The sequence below is a fragment of the Sus scrofa genome, chromosome 6 (assembly GCF_000003025.6).
Source record: "Sus scrofa isolate TJ Tabasco breed Duroc chromosome 6, Sscrofa11.1, whole genome shotgun sequence".
Lineage (NCBI taxonomy): Eukaryota > Metazoa > Chordata > Mammalia > Artiodactyla > Suidae > Sus > Sus scrofa.
Window position 1 is genome coordinate 170,319,731 of NC_010448.4, and position 20,813 is coordinate 170,340,543.

The 20,813-nt window shown below is 55.4% G+C and overlaps 1 protein-coding gene across 1 annotated transcript; it reads left to right on the forward strand.

The window, feature by feature from the left end:
• Positions 5,057-6,410, forward strand: CITED4 (Cbp/p300 interacting transactivator with Glu/Asp rich carboxy-terminal domain 4). The gene is given in 3 exon segments (XM_003128106.4): positions 5,057-5,533; positions 5,536-5,656; positions 5,659-6,410. Coding segments are annotated over 3 exon segments (561 nt in total). The 5' UTR covers positions 5,057-5,329; the 3' UTR covers positions 5,895-6,410.

The window sequence follows — 20,813 nt, forward strand, 5'->3', positions numbered from 1 at the left end:
GGAAGCAGGGAATTAGCAATGGTTCTGGCCAGAGCTGTCAGGGCAGGAACTCACCGGACACGCTGGTAAAGGAGCATGAGAACGTGACACTGGGGGGCAGCGAGCGGGCTGCCAGGCTCCTTTCCTCCATTACCAGCTGTGTGGCCTTGGGCAAGTCACTTATGTCTCTGTGGAATGGGAGTGATGGGAACTACTCACGGGTTTCTTATGAGGCTTAAATGAAACGCTACAGATAAGGTAACCAGCCCACATCTGGTACAGAGTAAACACTCAATAAACATTAGCTAATTCTGTTCTGGTTACCATCTGGTGCAGTAGCCTCATTTTCATCATCTGGGCATCAGATACAGGGGCGTAAGTCAGCAGCTGGGGCTCTTGGAGGGCTTGGCCCTTAGGGGATCTGCAGAAGGGTCTCTCCAGCTCTTGCGGCCTAGAGGAAAAGCTACAGAAGAGACGGACTTCGCCTGCAGGTCAGAGCCTGGAACTCAGATCACAGAGCAGCCTCCAGGTTTGGGTGCCAAATCTGCCCAGCAGCTGGGGCTGAGGGGGCACTGCTCAGCCAGGGATTGAGGAGCCGGCTCAGAGGTTCTAGCACAAGGTCTTCCCCAAGTACCACTCCTGAGCCCCCCAATCTCAGGCTTTTGCTGAGCCTGGTCTGAGCCTCGCTTTGCCTTGAGTCCTAGAAATGGGGCCCAGACCCCAAAAGTCTTGCCAACCAGAACCTAGGGTCTTTGGGAGAGGATTTTGCTGCAAGTCCCCAGGAAGAGGGACTGGACACAGGGGCGGAGGGAAGAACTTCGTCTTCACTTGGGGGCACAAGGTGGTCCCTGGGGGCCACCAGTTCCCTTTGCTGGTGACCTCTGAGCAGTGCCCACCTGGGTCAAGGCTTGCTGTGGCCCTGTCAACTCATGCCAGCTGGACTCAAGGGCTTCACCCCCTGCTCCCCACCATGGGCTCATGGAGACACGGCTTGGGGTGAAAGCAGCTTGGATCAGTGGGGACAGTTCTGCTCCAGGGACTACAAACGTCCCTTCCAGCCCTGGCTCCGCCACACGCCTTGTGACCGCAGGTAACTTCCTGGGTTATTTTCTGGGCTTCAGTTTCCTACTTTGTCAAAAAAGGTACTGCCTTTAGCTCTGCCTAATGTATTCACTCAACAAACACTCAAGTGCTTCCTAGGTGCCAAGCGCCATTCTCTGCAGAACAAGAGAGTCAAGGCCTGTGTTCTCAGTGAGCTGACCTGCTGGCGGGGAGACAATCTTTTTTGGTTATTAGGGCCGCACCTGTGGCACACGGAAGTTCCCAGACTCAGGGTCCAACTGGAGCTACAGCTGCCGGCCTACACCACAGCCACAGCATCGCAGGATCCGAGCCTCGTCTACCACTTGCACCACAGCTCCCGGCCATGCCAGATCCTTAACCCACTGAGAAGGCCAGGGATCGAACTGGCATCCTCATGGATACGAGTCAGATTCGCTTCTGCTGCACCACAATGGGAACTCCGAGACATTCTTTGAAATAATGCTGAGTGGGGGTGCTGAGAGGAAAAGCAGAGCAAGGTGGGGAAAGAGAGGGGGACAGAAGGTGGCTGGGGACGGTCTCACCAAGGGGCTGACTCTTAGGAGATCAGAATCAAGTGAAAGAGTGAATCACGTGGCTGTCTCAAGGAAGAGCATTCCAGGCAGAGGGAAGAGCAGGAATCCTGAGCAATGAACGTGCTGGGCAGTCCAAGGCAGAGCGAGGCAGCAGTTCACGGAAAGGCTGGAACAACGAGGGTCACCCACGGCAATGCTTTTACGGCCTCAGATGACGTCATGCCTCTGCCAACGCCCTGCAGGACCTCGCACGGCCTTGCGAGGCCCCGCATGATCTTTCCTCCTGACCCTCCTCCGGCACAAGCTGCCTCTGCCCCAGCCACACTCCCTCCTGTCTGCGGTTCACACCTGCCTCAGGCTTTACCCTAACTCTGGAGCCCAGGAGCACCTGCAGGGCTGATTAAAACGTGGATGAGGGAGTTCCTGTTGTGGCTCTGCAGGTTAAGAGCCTGACTAGTATCCATGAGGATGCGGGCTCCATCCCTGACCTTGATCAGTAAGTAGGTTAAGGACCTGACGTTGCCGCAAGCCGTGGTACAGGTCTTGGACACAGCTCAGATCTGGGGTTGCTGTGGCTGTGGAGTAGGCCAGCAGCTGTAACTCGGATTCGACCCCTAGCCTGGAAACGTCCATAAGCCTCAGGTGCAGCCCTGAAAAGCCAAAAAAAAAAAAAAAAAACTGAGCCCCAGCCCAGTTTCTGATTGGGTCTGGGGTGGGGCCTGGTACCACAGTTTCAGCAGTACTGCACTCCAGTTGTCCCGCCGCTAGGACCAGTTTGCCCCAGACGCCGCTTGGCCACTGCCCTCCCCTCCTTTAAGTCTTTTCTCAAACCTTATGGTCTCAGTGAGGCCCCCGACCCCTCTGTGCAATACTGCAAGCTGCCCCTGCACCCCAATCGCCTCCCTACCCTATTTTCCCTTTTTTTCCATAGTCCCTACCACTTTCTAACAAGCGGATCATGCTTTTATGTAGTTTAGTCTCAACCGTATGTCCCCAGGGACCTAAGAAGAGGGGTTCCACCCAGACCCCATGAATCCCTGAGAACCCCGTGGATCCTCCAGGGATTTGCTAACTCGTCAAATTTCTACGCAATAGCGTGTGATCCTGAGGTTTGCAGTGTAACCTAAAACTATAAACCAGGCTGTCTTTTAACCAGCAAAACAGGTTTATTCAGGAGCAGCAAAGAACTGCCATTTGGGACATCTGACTGTGGCCAACCCCATGCAAGGGCAGGTGAAGCAAAGGAGAGGAAACCCTTTAGAGAGGAGAAGGGGAGTGGGGAGGGCTCCTTAGAAACAAAAAGTCCATTGGCAGAAACTGGGACCTCGAATGACAGTGACTTTTCATTGGCTGACCTGTGACCACCTCATTGGCTGAGCTATTGCCAAGCCAGGAGAAAAATCTTTCTTCTGCTGCTCTAAAGTCCTATCACTTCCTGCTGGAGATGCAAGTCGGTGGTGTGTCTTCCTGCTGGGATCCGTATTCATGCCCTAAGTGGTACCTTCACGAGCAACTCCTCCTTCTGGCCTCCTGATTCCATTTTAGCGACATCCCTTTATTAATTTTTCAGTCAGTAACTTTCATTAGCTTCTCAAGACTCAGTGGATCCCCAAAGCTTAAAAACCACTAGCAGATCAATACCTGGCATAGAATAGGCGCCCAAACAAATATTTATGGACTAAATTAAAGACCTTTTAAAACATTTCTCACACACACACACACTTAAAAAAAAAAAAAAAAGGAAAATCTTCTAGTGGCACAACGGCTCCCAAATCTTCAGACCATACAAATTTATGATTCCAAATACCCTCCCAGAATCTGAGTCAGGAGGCTGGATGGAGCCAGAGATTCAGGATTTTTCAAAGCCTCCTCTTCCTCTGTACCACCACCCTCCCCTTGCTGAGTCTGAGGTGCAGCCATGTTTAGGAATTTCCATTTGACACTTTTATTAAAGACAGACTCCGGGGGAGTCAATTCCCATGTGTGTAGCTTTTACACTTTGCCAAAAATGTGACTGCATCCATGGTCACTTGTGACCTTCTCACAAGCTCTCAGGTGACTACAATCTCCCTTTTACTGAGTAGAAAGCTGAGGCCCTGGGGAAAAAAGTGACACCCTGCCCCCCAACACCCAACGGTCATACTGCTGCGGGTGGTAGAGACACGATTAGAACTTGAGCCTCTGGCTTCTCATGCTACGGTTCTCCTGTCTGCACCAGCTGGATAAACCCAAGTTCCAGGAAATCCCAAGGACGCTACCAGCAGCGGGGAGCCAGAGAAGGGAGGGGCGGAGTGGCAAACAGGAGAAGGGCAAGGTTCCAGAAGGTTGTCTCTTGGCCACCAGGAGAGACTCCAGCTGCTCTAAGGACACGGCTAACTCTGGCTGCGTATGACCCTAGGACAGTCAGTTTCCGTGCCTCGGTCTTCTGATCTGCACAATGGGATTGATAATCCATGCACTGCCCCCAGTAAGGTGTGCGTAGAATGTATAGCATTCTAAACATCCACCTTCTAACTATTGCTATCACGGGAAGGGCAACATCCCCCACTCAGAAGGTCCCTAGGGACAGAACTAAATCCAGCTTTTCATTCATTTGAGGAACATTTTTGAGCACCTACTGCACGCCAGGCACTGTGCTGGGCACCGTGCACACACCACCTCCTTTAACTCTCACAGCAACCCAGTGAGTTTGGTACTGTCGTTGCCCCATTTTACGGATGAAGAAACGAGTGCAGGGGAATGAGGTGCAATTCATTTGATCGTCTGTTGATTCACCCAACTTTTACTGAAAACCTGCCCTGAGCTATAGGCTCTGGGCCAAGGGCTGAGGACACAAGGATGAACAAGTCCTTCAGCAGGCATGCCCATAAATTACTTTAATAACGACTCAGTACGTGCTTTCACAGACAAGGGCGCAGGAGCCGAGGGAGGGTAACTGGGACTCCTGGGATTATGGAGTCGGGCAGCCGACTGTCCGGGGAACTCTGCGCCGCAAAGGTGTCCTTGCCCTGTGTAGAGGCGGCAATCAAAAGGCCTGGGTTCGAGTCTCCCTTCTGTCCAGGCTTTACTTTGTATTCCCAGGAAACGCCTTCTGCCTCTCCAGCTTTCTTCATCTGGAAAATTGAGAGGGTTGAGAGGTTGGGCTTGTGATCCTGCAGTTCAGGGGGCCTAGTAACTCCTCTACCCCTCGCACTCCATCTTCTGGTCTGTTCAAGTTTGGCCCCATCTAGCCCTGAGACTGAGCCTAGGGCAGCCAGACCAAGCCTTTTGCAAAGTGCCAAACACCAGGCTTCGGGACAGACCTCAAAGCCCCAGGGGGCGGGCCTAAGGTCCAAAGGGCGGAGCTGGGACAGGAACCCGGCCGAGACCTCCAGGAGGCGCGGCGCGGCGGGCCCGCCCATCGTCTCACCCAGCCAATGAGCGCTCGGGGGCGGGGCACCCCGCCTCTGGGTATAAGGCTGCGCGGAGGTCGCGGGCGCGTCGCTGAGCTCTCGCTGCCGGACCTGGTGGCTGAGCAGGGTCGTTCTCGCCTTGAGCTGGGGCGCACGGGAGCTCTGAGTTCGTGCGTCCTGGGCTGCGCAGAAGCACAGGTCGGGTTCGGATTTCCTTTGCCCAGCTAGGGTGCAGAGAGGGCACGGCGCCCGGATCCCTCGGCGCAGAGGAACCGCTGGTCCGGGCCGGGGGACGCCCGCGCTGACCCCTGGTCCGCAGCCGCCAGCAGCCGGCCGGCCGTCATGGCAGACCACCTGCTGCTCGCCGAGGGCTACCGCCTGGTGCCCAGGCCACCGCCTCCCGCGCCGGCCCAAGGCCCTCACGTGCTCCGGACGCTGCAGCCGTACTCGGGCCCCGGCCTGGACAGCGGGTTGCGGCCGCGGGGGACTCCGCTGGGCCCGCCGCCGCCGCCCCCACCCGGGGCTCTGACGTACGGGGCCTTGGGCCGCCGCCGCCAACCTTCCAGTCCTTTCCGGCTGTGCCGCCGCCGCCGGCCGCCAGCGGCGCGCACCTGCAGCCCGTGGCGACGCTGTACCCAAGTCGCGCGACCGCGCCCCCCGGCGCCCCGGGAGGCCCCCGGGCCCACAGCCGGCGCCCGGAGCCCCAGCTCCGCCACCGCCGCCACCCGCGCACGCTCTGGGCTGCATGGACGCCGAACTCATCGACGAGGAGGCGCTGACGTCGCTGGAGCTGGAGCTCGGGCTGCACCGCGTGCGCGAGCTGCCCGAGCTCTTCCTGGGCCAGAGCGAGTTCGACTGCTTCTCGGACTTGGGTTCGGCGCCGCCCGCTGGCTCGGTGAGCTGCTAAGCGACGCCTGCCCGGCGTGGCCGAGAGAAGGGGGCCGGCCCCGCCGGACTCGGCACCCAGCGCCGGGGCCCCGGCACGCACCTTCCGTGAGGGTGAGGCAGCGGTTCGCGCACCGAGCCGACGCCGGGCCGGGACGCCGGGCCTCACTGCAGGCCCTGCTTGCTGCAGGATGACAGTTTGGGTTCATCTCTCTGACCCGGAGCCACAGGGCTAAAGCGAAGGGGTCTGGACGCCCCTTGCAGCCTCCCAGCTCTTGGATTCTGTATGCTCTCCTCTCGGATCCTCCAACCCAGCTCCCCAATCTGAGCCATTCCAGGCCTCTGCCTGATTCCCCCTCTCCTCGCGCAGCCCACGGTGTTCACTGGGTCCCGGGAGCCGCCCACCCGCCTGGCCCCGCCCTGGCGGCCTGGGTCCTGAGGTCGTTCGTTGGGCCTCCCGCTCTGGGGAGGGGCAGGTTGTGCAGCCCTCACCCCTGCAAGTGGCCTCCAACACCAAATAAAACTGGGTCACTTTCCAGTCTGGCGTGTTCATTTCCTTATCACTCCAGCCCTAGGCTATATTTGGCTCCTAGAGTCCTGAGGCTGTTGGAGACCCTGGGTGGGGTGGAGGCCACATCCCCCGGCAGTGGCCAGGAGAGGAAACTGACGGTTGCTTTTGAAAATGCCTGTGCGTGGTGCAATCGTCCTGTCATAATCTGGAAGGCAGAGGCTGCCGCCACCCCGTAACCCAAGGGTGAAGGCGGGGGCTCCTGGGAGGGGTGGAGGGAGCTTGGGGGTGCGGCCCTCCCTGTTGGCTCTGCAGGCAGGCCGGCCGGGAGCTGGGTATACCCGAAGGCTTGGACAGCCCTGGCTTTGAACCCGGGCTCTCCCCCTTGTTCTGGGCGCCATCCATTCAGGTTTCTGAGGCCATTTCCTCGGAGGGACAGTGGATCCGCGTCTTAGGTGGCCGTGAGGGTCGCATGCCATGGGCGGCGTTTAGCGCAGTGCCAGGCACGCGGGGCCTCCGTAAATAATAGTGGTGGTGATTTCACAGTAATAGTCATCCCTCGAGGAGTCACAGTCCAGGTGGGAGGAGGGGACGACAGGCCTGGAAACCCACTCGTCTTGGGACAAGGAAGAGAGGGATGCGGACTAGAAAACAGGCAGGATGCCTAGCGGGCAAACCCAGAAGAGGAAGCATCTTCAGCTGGCTGGGGGTCCGGCCAGTTCAGGCTTGGGGAGGTGGGGACATTTGATCGGGTGAGCAGGGCCTTCAAGGATGAGTCTCGGTAGGACTTGGAAAAGAAGGTGTGCAAGCAGAGAGCCGGCTCAAGGCAGGGAGGCTGCCAGGCCGGGGCCTGGGCGGTAAAGCATGGGGCCTCTCACAGGGACAACAAAGGTCTCTTGGTTTTCCGGGGACTGAGAAGTAGGCACGGTCCTCGTTCTGCAGGTGAGGCATCTGGACTCTGGTCCAGACCTGGCAGAGTCTGGCCTCAGTCCGGAGCAGCAGCGTATGCTCCTGCCCACCCTCTGCTGTTGCCTCTCTCTGGAAAGATCCCTAAGTGCTTCTGAGGTGCGGGAGAAAGGCAGGAAGAGAGGGCTGGAAGGCAGGGAGGAGAGGCGGAGGACCGGGCTAGGACAGGCAGGGGGGCTGGAGAGGAGAGTGAATTCCAGAGACTTGGTGGAGAGGAGCACAGAGCTGTGACCTGTGCCCTGCGGCTGGCGAAGCTTGGCTTCACCTCCGTGCCAAGCTTGTTGACCTGACTTTCCCTCCAGCCTGTGAGCTCACCCGGGCTCACTGTCAGCTCCAGCTGTGCAGCCACCATGCCAGCAGAGGGCCACAGCCGTGTCTGGAGAATGAATGAAGATCTCCCCGAAGATAAGGAGCATATTCTGGGATGGGATGAGGAAAAAGGGCAGAGACGCTTCTGGGAAGGACTGGCCTGAGTGCTGGGCTCAGAGCAGCCAGGGTTTGCTTCACTTTGCCCAAGATCCCAGGCCAGAGATAAAAACCAAAGGGCTGGGTTGGCACAGGAGGGCCTGACCTTCATCTGGCTTCAGTTTCTCCACCAGTAAAATAGAGCTAATGACCTGCCCTACTATTTCACAAGGCAGTAAGCCTCATAGTAACAGGAGAACAGACCCGGGGATGGGATGAAAGCGGTAGGTTTGTCCTGAGGTGCTCTCCGTATGAAAGGGGTTACGGTGAAAATCCAGGGTTCCATCCCTGGCCTCGCTCACTGGGTCAAGGATCTGGCATTGCCATGAGCTGCGTGCTGCAGCTACAGCTCCGATTCAATCCATAGCCTGGGAACTTCCATATGCCGCAGGTGCAGCCCTTAAAACAAGGAGAAAAAGAAAGAAAGGGTAGAAGAGGGAGCCCGAGCTCCTGGGCTACTTCCCACTCTCCATCCCTCCCAGAGGGGCAGCTGAGCAATTGGACAGCAGACCTATGGGCAGAGAGGAAAAGGCTGGGGCGGCACACACCTTGAGCCCTCACATTCCCGACGCTCTGCGGAATTCTGCCCTCCCCGCTGAGGGGAGGATGGCTGTGTCCTCCCTGCCTTGTGCTCTGATAGCCTCAGGGGCCATTTCTAGATGCAGTTCCACGAGCTGCTGGGACCTCAAGCTAAGTCACCTTACCTCTGAGTCTTGACTGTCCTGCAGGGATCCAACCAGCTTCCCGTGGTTCCTCTTCCAGGGGCTGCCCCCTCAGGTAACCCACTCCCCATTTCCCGTCCTGAGGATTTCATTCTCTTACCCGGGCTGGGTCTTTGGGGTTGGGAGTCAGGCTCTCTCAGGGTTGGGAACTGAGTCATGACACAGGCAAGACATTATTTCATCTTCTTTTTTGTTTTTGTTGTTTGGTTTTTCTTTTCATATGGAGGTTTCCTCAGGCTGAAGTTTGTTATTTTGAATCATCTTTTCGTCAGCTGGATTTCATTACCAAGGAGTTTTTCCCAAGAAAATTATGACTTCCCTCCGACTCATCTACAGCATGGAGATGCTAATTGTACCTCTTTCCTGGAGCTGCAGTGGAGACGATGGTAGTTAATTCCCACAAGGTGTTTAGAACAGTGTAGCTCGTAGTTTATCATCCCTGAACCCTGGATTTCTGGGGCTGTATGTATACAGCAGTGGCTACGCTGGGTCCTTAGCCACTAGGCCACCAAGGAACTCCCCTTTGTATTAGAGTCTTTAGAGATGCTGTGTTCTAATCCAGTTAGGAAGCGGGGGTCGGCGGGGGGGAGTCTAACCCTACTGGGATCCCCCGTAGCCAACTCTGAGATTGTAGGTAGCTTGCAAGATTTTTTTTTTTTTTTTTTTTTTTTTTGTCATTTTGAGGCTGCACCCATGCCATATGGAAGTTCCCAGGCTAGGGGTCTCATTGGAGCTGCAGCTGCTGGCCTACACCACAGCCACAGCGACGCTGGATCCTTTAACCCACTGAGCGAGGCCAGGGATCGAACCCGCATCCTCGTGGATACTGGTCAAGTTACCTCTGAGCCACCACAGGCGCTCCCCAGCTTGCAAGAATTTTACTAGGGAGCCCCTAGTCAGCACCCGTGGAGGGGAGGGTCCGAGGAGTGAGCAGAGGAAGCTGCAAGGCAGGCTCAGTAAGAACCTTGGCCAGTGTGCGGGGAGGTCTGAGGCTAGAAGAGTCTCCCACCCCATGTTGGGCCTTCGTGCTCCTTTTCACTCCTGGCCCATCCGTCAGCGGACGTGGCTGCCTGGGGAAGTGGTGTGACCGTGGGCGGGGCACCACTCGCCTGCTGAGCCGTCGCTGGGGGAGCTGCCAGGGCAGACTGTCTGCCCACGGCCCTCCCGGAGGCCCGGGGAACGATCTGATGGGAGCAGGACCTGGACACACTCCCAGTGTCCACCATAAGCCCTGGAACTAGGGTGAGGCGAGTGTCCTAAGAACGCGCCTCCTTCGGGGTTCCTGCGGTGGCTCGGTGGAAACGAACCTGACGAGCATCCATGAGGACAAAGGTTGGATCCCTGGCCTCGCTCCATGGGTTAAGGATCCAGCATCGCCATGAGCTGTAGTGTAGGCCGGTGGCTACTGGTCCAGTTCGACCCCTAGCCTGGGAACCTCCATATGCCTCTTGTGCGACACTAAAAAGACAAAAAAAAAAAAAAAAAAAAAAAAGGAACGCCTCGTTAAAGGTGTTGCCGGGTGTCTCGTTTGCCTCTCCCTGGTCCCAGACCTGACGAGCCCCTTCCCCATTAGAGGGGAAAATTCTTTTTAAGGACTAGCAGGGCCGATGTGACGAGACTGCAGAAGTGCCGGGTACGAGGTGGGTTCTCAATATTGAGCTGCCACCATCAGCACCATCGCCCTCGCCCATCACTCAGCTCAGCTAAATGTTCAACAGTCATTTGCTGAGTGAATTAAATGAACAGTCTGCTCCTGGTCTTTTCCCAGGGAGCTTAGGTGGTCGAGCTGATTACCATGTAATCCTCTTGAATTCCTTAATCCATCCTTGCCTGACTCTCTACACCACCCGCGGCTAGAAGTGCTGGCTCAGGGTTCCTGCTGACTGTGGGGCTGTCAGACTTGCTGAGTGCCTAGTACATGCAGGCGTGATGGGCCCTAACAGCACCCAGTGGGTGCTCTTTCTCTTCGAGCCTCTCCTTTGAGCCTGCACATGGCACCACTAGGTGGTTGTATTTCCGTCCCAGACATCAGAAAGCCGGCTCAGAGAGTGAGTTCCGCCTCGAAGTCACACCCGGGCCAGGGAGAGGATGGACGTGCCTGCTCCTGCCTATCCAGCCCCCCCCCCCCCGCCGCGCTCCTGCCCAGGAGGAATCTGGCCAAGGACCTGAGCTTGAATGAAGTCGGAGCGGGGTCCCAGCCCTGGCGCTGCTCCTTTATGCCCGTGGGATGCAGTAGACGTCTCTGAGCCTCTTTCGGCCTCAGTTTCTACTTCCGTAAGACGGGAGAGTAATCCCACCCTCCGGGCGTGTGTTCAAGGATTCAAAGGAGACTGGGCTTCTGCGAGTGCATTGCAAACAGTGCAGTGCTGCCTGGCTCGGGGGAGCTGGGGGTGAATGGCCATGACCTCCACTCCAGAGCGGTCTGGAGAGAGGCAACCTGCTCACCCTCTGGGACTTGAGATCCCGGCCAGCCTGCAGTGTGCAAGGCAGGGACACACGCCAGGGTTCTGGGAACCCCTGGGAGCTGGTGGTGCTAAAAGGATAAGGTGGGGGTCAACCTGGGGAGGGGACATCCAGGAAATGTCCCAAGGCCCAAGTGTGGCCTGGCAGAGGGAGGAAATAAAGGCAGCTACTCTCAGCTCCATCTCCTCATCTGTCAGGTGGAGGCCCCGCAGGCTCCTTGTGAGAAAGAACTAAGGTGATGTGACCTGCCTGCCCCCAGCCGTGGTTCACACTGGAGCTGCTCTCGGGACACGGCCACAGGGACGAGGAGAGAGCCGAGTCCCAGCCAGCCTCCAGGTCCCTCCCCACCGTCTGCTCCTGCCCCGCAGGCTCCTGATGCCCCCTTACCTTGGCCCAAGCTGTTCCCTCTGCCAGGAATGCCCTCCCAGGACCCTTTCCAGCTGGGAAAGGCCTTTTCATCACTGAGCAGGAGAGGAGAAAAGCCTAGACTCTCAGGTGCCCAAGGCTGGCATCCGAGCTGGCGTTGGGACCTCTGACCTCTCGTCCCAGCTCAGCCGTGAACCTGCGACCACGGTCATGTCACCGGAGCTCTCCAAGCTCCGTGGGATGAGGAGTCCATCCCCCGCCCCTCTTACCTCACAGGTGCTGGGAGGCAGCGGGAAGGGCCAGGACACAGCTGCTTCCCTAGCATGTGGTGGGGTGGCAGGCTTGATGGGCACGCTCTCCTTCAGTCCTCATAACTCTGGAAGGTGGGCAAAGTTATTGGCCTCACTTTCTTCTGCTGGCCTCATTCTAGGCAGCCGAGGCTCAGAGAGGTCAAGCAACCGACTCAACCACACACAGCCAGGGTCACAGCCGAACAGACACATGGTAAACCAGGCGAGGCTCTTGGGAAGATCCTCGTGTTTGCTGGGCGCGAGGATGTTGGACCCCAATAAGTGAGAAGTCCAGATACCCCCCCAGGGACCAGGAGTGTGGCTGGATGCGGCAAGGAATCCTGCTCGGCTTGCTAGAGGGCGATCTCCAGAGGACTCACTCCTTTGCCTCTTGCTGGTGAGCAGCTCCAGGTGGGGGCTCTGCCATATCCAGGCCGCAGGACTCCCCCGGGCCCCGCAGCCTAGGCCGGCCTCAGAATCTGAGAATCTGAGCCAATTATTGTTTGTTTTTTAAAACAAGCACGTTGTTTTTAGTCAAAAGTAATATATGCTCAAAGCAGAATACTTTTAAATGATTTAGGAAACGTAAAGTGGAAAGACAAAGACTCCAGGTTCTGGAGGCCCCTGTGGGGAAACAAGATTAGTGGCATTTGGGGACTGCTGGGTTGCAGGTTTGATCCCTGGCCCAGCACAGTGGGTTAAGGATCTGGTGTTGCTGAAGTTGCATCTTAGGTTGTGACTGTGGCTTGGATCTGATCCCTGGCTGGGAACTCCCCATCCTGTGAGGGCCAAAAAATGAAAAAAAAAAAAAAAAAAAGACTCCAAGTCTGCCCACATCCATGCATATACTGTGTACATTATGTTACCTTATACACTTAGTATCCATCTCTTTCCACAGAAATGGAATTATACTATTTTTTTTTTTTTTAGTCTTTTTGCTATTTCTTGGGCCGCTCCCGTGGCATATGGAGGTTCCCAGGCTAGGGGTCCAATTGCAGCTGTAGCCACCGGCCTACGCCAGAGCCACAGCAACACGGGATCCGAGCCGCGTCTGCAACCTACACCACAGCTCACGGCAGCGCCGGATCGTTAACCCACTGAGCAAGGGCAGGGACTGAACCCGCAACCTCATGGTTCCTAGTCGGATTCGTTAACCACTGCGCCACGACGGGAACTCCGGAATTATGCTATTTTATATCATTGGATTTTTGTTCACTTAACATATTTTGGAAAATGGCCACATTGCTAAGTTCTTTTTACTTTTAGTTTTTATTTATTTTTTGGTCTTTTTAGAGCCTCACTTGTCACATATGGAAGTTCCCAGACTAGGGGTCGAATCGGAGCTACAGCTGCCAGTCTACACCACAGCCACATCAACTCAAGATCCGAGCCACGTCTGTGACCTACACCACAGCTCACGGCAACGCCGGATCCTGAACCCACGGAGCGAGGCCAGGGATGGAACTATCTGCATGGATAGTATCCTCACGGGTCCTAGTAGAGTTCATGACTGCTGAACCACTGTGGGAAATCCTTTTTTTTTTTTTTTTGTCTTTCTGCCTTTTCTAGGGCTGCTCCCGTGGCATATGGAGGTTCCCAGGCTAGGGGTCCAATCAGAGCCATCGCCACCGGCCTACACCAGAGCCACAGCAACGCGGGATACAAGCCTTGTCTGCAACCTACACCATGGCTCAGGCAACGCCGGATCCTTAACCCACTGAGCGAGGCCAGGGATCAAACCTGCAACCTCATGGTTCCCAGTCAGACTCGTTAACCACTGAGCCACAATGGGAACTCCAGGAACGCCTATTTTTTTAATGTACGCTTAACTTGATTATTTTGGCCATGCCCATGACATGCAGACGTTCCCCAGGCCAGGGATGGAACCCCTGCCACAGCAGTGACGATGCCGGATCTTTAACCTGCTGGGCCGCCCAGGAGCTCCAGTAATTCTTTTTCATGACTGCACTGTGCGTAAGCCATTTACCCAGTCCCTACTGATGGAGGTTTAGCTTGTTTCCAGATGTTCACTGTCACAGATGTATCTCGACAGGGATCCTCCTTGTGCATTTACCCTGGACACTTACGGGAACGTCTCTGTAGCACGGGTCCCTCAAGGGGGAAGATCAGAAGGGATCCGCAGAGATGAGCAAATAAAATCTTGGGCAGTTCCCCATGTGACTGATTCCGCTCCCCTTCTTGCCGGCTCTGCGAGCCTCCGCTCAGGGAGCCTCGGCTCAGGGAGCAGGCCTGCAGGCTCCCACCCTCGACCACAATGGACAGTAGCTGTGTCTTCATTTTTAACCTTTTTTCCAAATGCAAATATATACGTAGTGATTATCAGTAAAGATCTGAATGGTCTCTTCGTCTTCTCCTAAGAACTACTCCTTCGTAGTCTTGCCCATGTTTCTACTGGGCAGTTGCTTGCTGTTGGTCTATCGGAGTTCATTCTGCAGTATGACTAGGAAGCCTTCGGCTTTTGTAAATGTTGCAAATATTCTCTCCAAATCGGTTGCTGATGATTTGACTTTGCGGATGGTATCTTTTGCTTCTTGGAAGTTTTATGAATTTTTATGCCATCAATTCACTCCATTTTTTTCCCTCCAGAGGAGCTTCTGGGTTTAAATTAGGGGCAGGAATGGTCTGGCTCTCCCAGAGATCCTCAGAGATGCCTGCAGAGTTGTGCCTCTACCTGGCTCTGCACTCAGAGGGCAAGGTCGACAGACTAAGCAGCAAGGCCAGAGAGGCCCTTGGATCCCGCAGACCTGGGTTTAAATTCTGGCCCCAAACTATACACATAGTAATATGTACAGTTTTGTTTTTGTTCTGCTTTTTAGGGCCACACCCTGCAGCATATGGAGGTTCCCAGGCGAGGGGTCTAATTGGAGCTGTAGCCACCGGCCTACGTCACAGCCACAGCAACACCAGATCCAAGCTGCATCTGCAACCTACGCTGCAGCTCACAGCAACGCCAGATCCTTAACCCGCTGAGCGAGGTGAGGGATTGAACCCGAATTCTCACAGATGCTATGTTGGGTCCTTAACCCCACTGAGCCACAATGGGAACTCCCTATGTATATATGACATCTGGCAAAGCCACTTTCTGAGCCTCTGTTTTTGTTCTTCTTTCTAGTCGAAAATAGAACCAGTCCCTACGCAGCGGCTGGTCAGATGAAATGACTGAAGGCTGGTGTGTTCAGCACCGCGCCTGGCACACGGCAAATGTCCCCTGAGCGACTGCTGTTTGCAGCGCTAGCACGACAGGCCCTGAGTCGGCAGTAGCTTTAACCATGTCCAGAAAGAGGCCAGGATGGGGAGAAACGCCTTCGAACCCATCCCACGCAAAGGGCAGAAGGACGGGGCTCTGCCGCCGCAGAGGGAGACCCCGAGGCAGAAGTGGGCCTGGGCTGTTGATGCTCTCAGGACGTGGTCCCCCTTCTCCTGGGAAAAGGTTTCCCCAAATTTTCTTCGGGGAACCACCATGCCTTGATTTAGTTTGGGTAAGTTTGCTTGTTCCCCTGTAGGCGATTCAAAAGAAATGATACCAAACTGGACCATTGGCGTAAGGAATCCCCAAAAGTTCTCGCTTCCCGTAACTCCCTTCACTGAACACGCCTCATCTCCTCCTCCTCCTTCTCCTCCGCCTCCTCTTCAAGTCTGTGTCTTTCACTCTGCAGCCAGTGCCCTCACCACACGAGCTGCTCCTTACATCATCCAGCCGTGACCCATGATATCTCACCCTCTCGGTGACCTAACTTGACACTTTATTATTCAGGTGACAGAGGCGAGGAAGCAGAGGCTCGCAGAGGTGAAGTGATTTGCCTACTACTGCACAGCTAGGAATCTGCTGAGTTAAATTGCTTTAATTTTTTGGAGTTCCCGTCGTGGTGCAGCAGAACCAAATCCGACTAGGACCCATGAGGTTGCAGGTTCGATCCCTGGCCTCACTCCGTGGGTTAAGGCTCTGGCGTTGCCGTGAGCTGTGGTGTAGGTCACAGATGTGACCCAGCTCTGGCGTTGCTGTGGCTGTGGGGCAGGCCGGCCGCTGCAGCTCTGATTGGATCACTAGCCTGGGAACCTCTATACGCCAAGGGTGCGGCCCTGAAAAGACAAAAGACCAAAAAAAAAAAAAAATTTTTTTAATTTTTTAATTTAATTGATGTCAGTAATTTTTTTCTTTCTTTCCTCTTCTTCTGTTTTTTTTTTTTTTTTTTATCGTTGTTGTTTTTCCTTTTTTTTTTTTGCTTTTTAGGGTCGCTCCCATGGCACGTGGAAGTTCCCAGGCTAGGGGCCAAATCGGAGCTGTAGCTGCTGGCCGATACCACAGCCACAGAGATCCAAGCCCCGTCTGTGACCTACACAGAGGCTCACAGCAACCCCGGATCCTTAAACCCGCTGAGCGAGGCCAGGGATCAAACCTGCACCCTCAGGGATACTAGCTGGGTTCTTTACCACTGAGCCATGACGGGAACAACGCCTGTTGAGTTGAAATATTTAACGTCCTTAGGATGGCCCATAGTAAGAAATAGTGTTAGCTCAGCTTCTGTAACAAAGGGAAAATTTTTTAAGCGGCTTAAAAAGTAGCAAATATTTCTTTCTAGTCCCCCCAGTCCCTCGGACTCAGGTTGCCTCCTTCTTGTTGTCCCGCCTCGCACGAGCCCAACCTCAGGAGCCAAGAAGGCAGCTGGCTCTCTCTTTGGGCCGTTGTCTGTAGAGGAGCAGCTGAGTCACGGACGCCTCCACATCCACTCTCCCGAAGGAGGCGCGAGGAGGAGAGCACAGCCGAGGACCCAGAAACACCCGTCGCTCCCCCTCGGATTCTCTTGCAAGACTTCGCTCTCGTGGCCACGCTGAGCTGCAAGGGAGGCTGGGAAGTATGGCTCCCAGCTGGCCACCATGGGCTCATCGCCGACTCAGTCACCGCGGAAGATGGGCTGCCAGCAGTCTTTTCCACAGCGAGTGGCTCCGTTGGGATTAGAACTCGTGTCCTCTCTCCCAGGGCACTTGATGGAGGGAGAGGTTGGAGGCCTGAGTCTATACACAGGGAACTGAGTTGATATGAGGTCACCACCGTGGTGACGGTGCCCCGAGTAACTCACCTCCCTTCTTTGAGTCTGTTTTCTTATCTGTAAAAGGGAAAAATAATGGGACTTTCAGGAAGTTCCCATGTGGCTCAGCGGTAACAAGCCCACCTGGGATCCACGAGGATGCGGGTTCCAGCCCTGCCCCCACTCAGTGAGTTAAGGATCCGGCGCTGCCGTGAGCTGTGGTGTCGGCCAACAGCTACAGCTCTGATTAGGATCCTAGCCTGGGAACTTCCATATGCTGCAGGTGTGGCCCTAAAAAAGCAAAATAATGATAAATATAAAACAATAATAATAATAATGGGACTTTCAGGTTGCTGCTCTGAAAACACTCACCAAAGTTTGTAGGGTGCTAGGTGCTCATACAGCAGAGTGGACGGGGAGAATTTGGACACAAGCACATGAAAGAGATTCCAGGGGAGGTGGCAGTGCGGGCAATGGCCAAGTGACACGAGTGAATAGGGTCGGTTGGCAACGAGTCCGGTGGGTTAGCACGTAGGCTGAATGCTCAGAGGGGCAAGGGATATACTGGAAGAAGGCCAAGGTCGAAGAAGGATAACCTTTGAGCGGCAGGCTGGGGAGCTTGACCTTGATCCTGTTGGTGACGGGGAGCCATGGATTTTTATGGACAGAGTAAGATTTGTGCTTTGGAAAGATCTTGGCTGGACTTGAAAAACAGAGAATACTGAGAAGGTTGTCACACCAATCCAGGTAGAGAAAAGGGCTCTAGGACAAGAGGGGGCAAGGGGGCCAAAAGGGAGAGATGGTAAAGCCAGAAGCCAGAAGCCTTCGGGGAGATATGATGTGAAAAGCGTGGACCACAGCATCTGGTGGGAGCAAGCACTCTCGCCGGACCAAGGCTATACCTGCCTTATTTAGGGTTAAGTGTGTGGCTTTGAGTGAGAGAATGACAGATGCTTAAATGAAACAAATCTGGGAGGTGGCCTGGGCTGGCGTGGTCTTCATAGTGTCCACCTCCAGGCTTCTCTGCCTTCCTGCTTTGTCACTCATGAGTCAGGCCTCATGGTCCAAAAAGGCTGCCCCAGCCACAGCATCAACATTCCAGCCAGGAAGAAGGAGAAGAGAGAAGAAAAAAGGTACATCCTGGGAGTCACCCACGCTCACTTACAAGTTAGCATCAGCCATGTGGGCTTTATTTGGATGACTTGAGTAGAATTTACTTTGCGTCTGAGTAGAGTTCGGAGGTCCTCCCACTGAGGAAGAAGTGGGCGTGGATGTCGGGGAAGACCTGCAGGCCTGATAACGGCCTGTTGAAGTGGAGGCTACAGAGAAGCAAGGAGCCAGAAATGATTCCCAGCAGTGTGGGTGGAGGGCAGGGTGGGTCTTTCCCGAGGTGGGACCCAGGAGGAGGAGCAGGCTGGGGAGAGTAGGATAAGATCAGGACAGATACACGGGGTCGTCCTGGGTCGATGTCCAGGTGGAGGCCGGCCAGGTAAATGGGCCAAGCTCGGGAGTGAGGTCTGGGCTGAGAATAAGCCCGTTTTGAGTTAGTGGCATATCCGTGGTTGCCATAGGTACCATGATGCAGAGTCACAGAAGAAAGGAGCCAGGGAGAGAACACCGAGAAGAGAAGGGAGGGATGGAGCCTGAGAAGGAGCAGCTGGGAAGAAGGAGGAGAAGGGAGGGATGGAGCCCGAGAAGGAGCAGCTGGGAAGAAGGAGAAGAATGTGCGCAGAGACGTCCTGAGAGACGGGGTGACCTTTCCCGGAGGCGGTGTGGTCATCAGCGCCTAAAGCTGCTGAAAAGCCAGGTGAAGTGAAGGCTGAGAAGAGGCTGTTGGATTTATCAACATGGAAGTGAAAACTGACTTTGGCAGAGCAGCTTCAGGGGAGTGGAGCGGCCAGCGTCAGGCTGCAGGGGTCAGCGGGAGATGGGAAAGAGGTAGAGGGATCGTGAAGGACTGTGGCTTAAGTCATCTCTCGAATCTTACTGTTTTCGTGGGTCAGGCTGCCCACATCTGGGGCTTATTCTCTGGGTGTTATCTCTGGGTTTGACCCAGACGGTGTCGGCTCGCGATGGGGTGCAGTACCCCCTTTTCTCGGGAGGTGGCAGCACCATACCAAGTGCGAACACCTGAACCAACACAGGGCATTGTCATACCTTTTTTTTTTTTTCCCCCAAGGAAATAAACCTTCGTTTCCAAAAACAAAGCTTTGGGATGCGGGGCGGGTGTTGGTGGGGGAGAGGTGGGTTTCACCGTCTTGAATGAGAGCCTTGAGCAGAGGAAACTGAATGGACCTTTGGGTTTAAATCCTGGCTCTGGCTTATGGGCTGCGTGACCTTGAGCAGGTCCTGCTTCCTGGCTGGCCAACTACCTCTGGGGTCACTGGGAGTCTCTAAGTGAGGGTGGCCACGTCTGCTGGTCTCGTGGGCAGGTTCAGGGCAGGGGTGGCAGTGGGGACAGGGTCAGGACCTGAGGGAGGAATCCAGACCGGATACATCCCAGGCTGAGGCTGTGTGGTCTTAAAAGGACTGTCGCAGCAGTGGCTTTGCAGTCGAGAAAGCTGGGTTTGGATTTCGCAAATGGGCGAACTGAGACTTACCGAGAGAGGAAATGACTTTCCCAGGATCATCCCCCTCCAAGGGGCAAAGGGGAAGCCTCACAACCAAAACGTGGAAAAGAATTTGCTGTCTAATGTATTTTCAAAAAGCACTGAGGCTGTATCACAGAGGAAATCGAACCTGTGGGACATTTTTACCATGATAACGTGGTTTTGCGTTTTCTGCACTTGACACTTTCGACAGTGTCTCTCTCCGCTGGTCCTTTGACCCTCACATTCTGAGAGCACTCCCCCCGCCCCCCACCTGCTCTTTCCCCGAGAAATGACACGTGAGCAGGTTAAGGACCTGAGAGGAGGAACGCCCCCCAAGGACAAGCATAGAGGTCAAGAGACTTGGGCTCCATTCTGAGCCCCGCCCTGGCTTGCTGGGCCTCGGTTCCCCATCTGCAAAATGCATCTTTGCACGAGCCCAGCTCCTGGGAGCCTTGGCAGCTCTGACTTTTCCCGAAGGCTTTTGCTTCCACCTTGAGCTTCCCTGCCTGCCCGCCCCAAAATGTGCTCCCCCCAATGCTGTCACTGTACTATTTCCATTTAATTTTCTTCAAAGCACTTATCACTCTGAAATTGTCTTGGTTTTGTTTATTTTCTGTCTAGACAGTAATCTACTGTCTACTCCGCTTGAGCAGGGACTTTGTGAGTTTGAGAGCGTCGCTTTGACCTTGGCGCCTGAACAGTGCTCGGCACAAAGTAGATGGAACAAGCGCTTGTACAACAAACGCACAAAGGGCGGAGATCACAGCCCCTCGCTCTCTGAGGCAGGTCCTGGCGCCCCATGCGGCTCTGTGCTTCCTCTGCCCTTCGCGCGCGCTCTCCTTCTCCCCCCCCCCCACCGTCTTTCTCTCCCTCCCTCTCTCTCCCAGACCCACTAGTTCACGGGCCTTCATGGTGAGTTACCTTGGCCCCCAAAGCCCAGCCTCCTGCTGGGCTCCAGACTGGCGCTGCCACACCAAGCCAAGCCTTTACTGACGCCTTGTGGCCGAGGGGACACATAACAGGAACCAGGAGGGCTCTGGAGTGGGGAGCGGGGGTAGGGGGTTCGCTCATGTGGGGACGGCCACTCCCAGGAGGCCCTGCTTCCTTCCTTTCCTGCCAAACGGCATTTCTTAGTCCCTCTGCGGCCGGCCTTGTGCAGGGGCTGGGATGACGGCAGAGGAGAGACAAGTGCTAATGTTGGGAAAGACGCTGCATGGTTGTCTTTGGTTTGCAAGACTGTAAGAACTATAACAGAAGCCGAGCCCCCCAGATCCCGGTGAGCTGAGCCCTTGCTGCATGGCAGCCCCAGGCTGCTCGGTACAGCTTCCAAGCCAGGGCCTCAAGAGGCCACATCATGTCTGCTCTGGCCCCCTTGCCATGTGAAGAAGCCCAGTCAAACCTTCTGGAGGGTGAAAAGCCCCACAGAGCAGAGACGGGCCATCCTGCCCATGCATGACAGCCAGCACCAAACCCGACACGTGGGTGAGGTCACCTCAGCAGAACCAGTCCCAGCCAAGAGGCC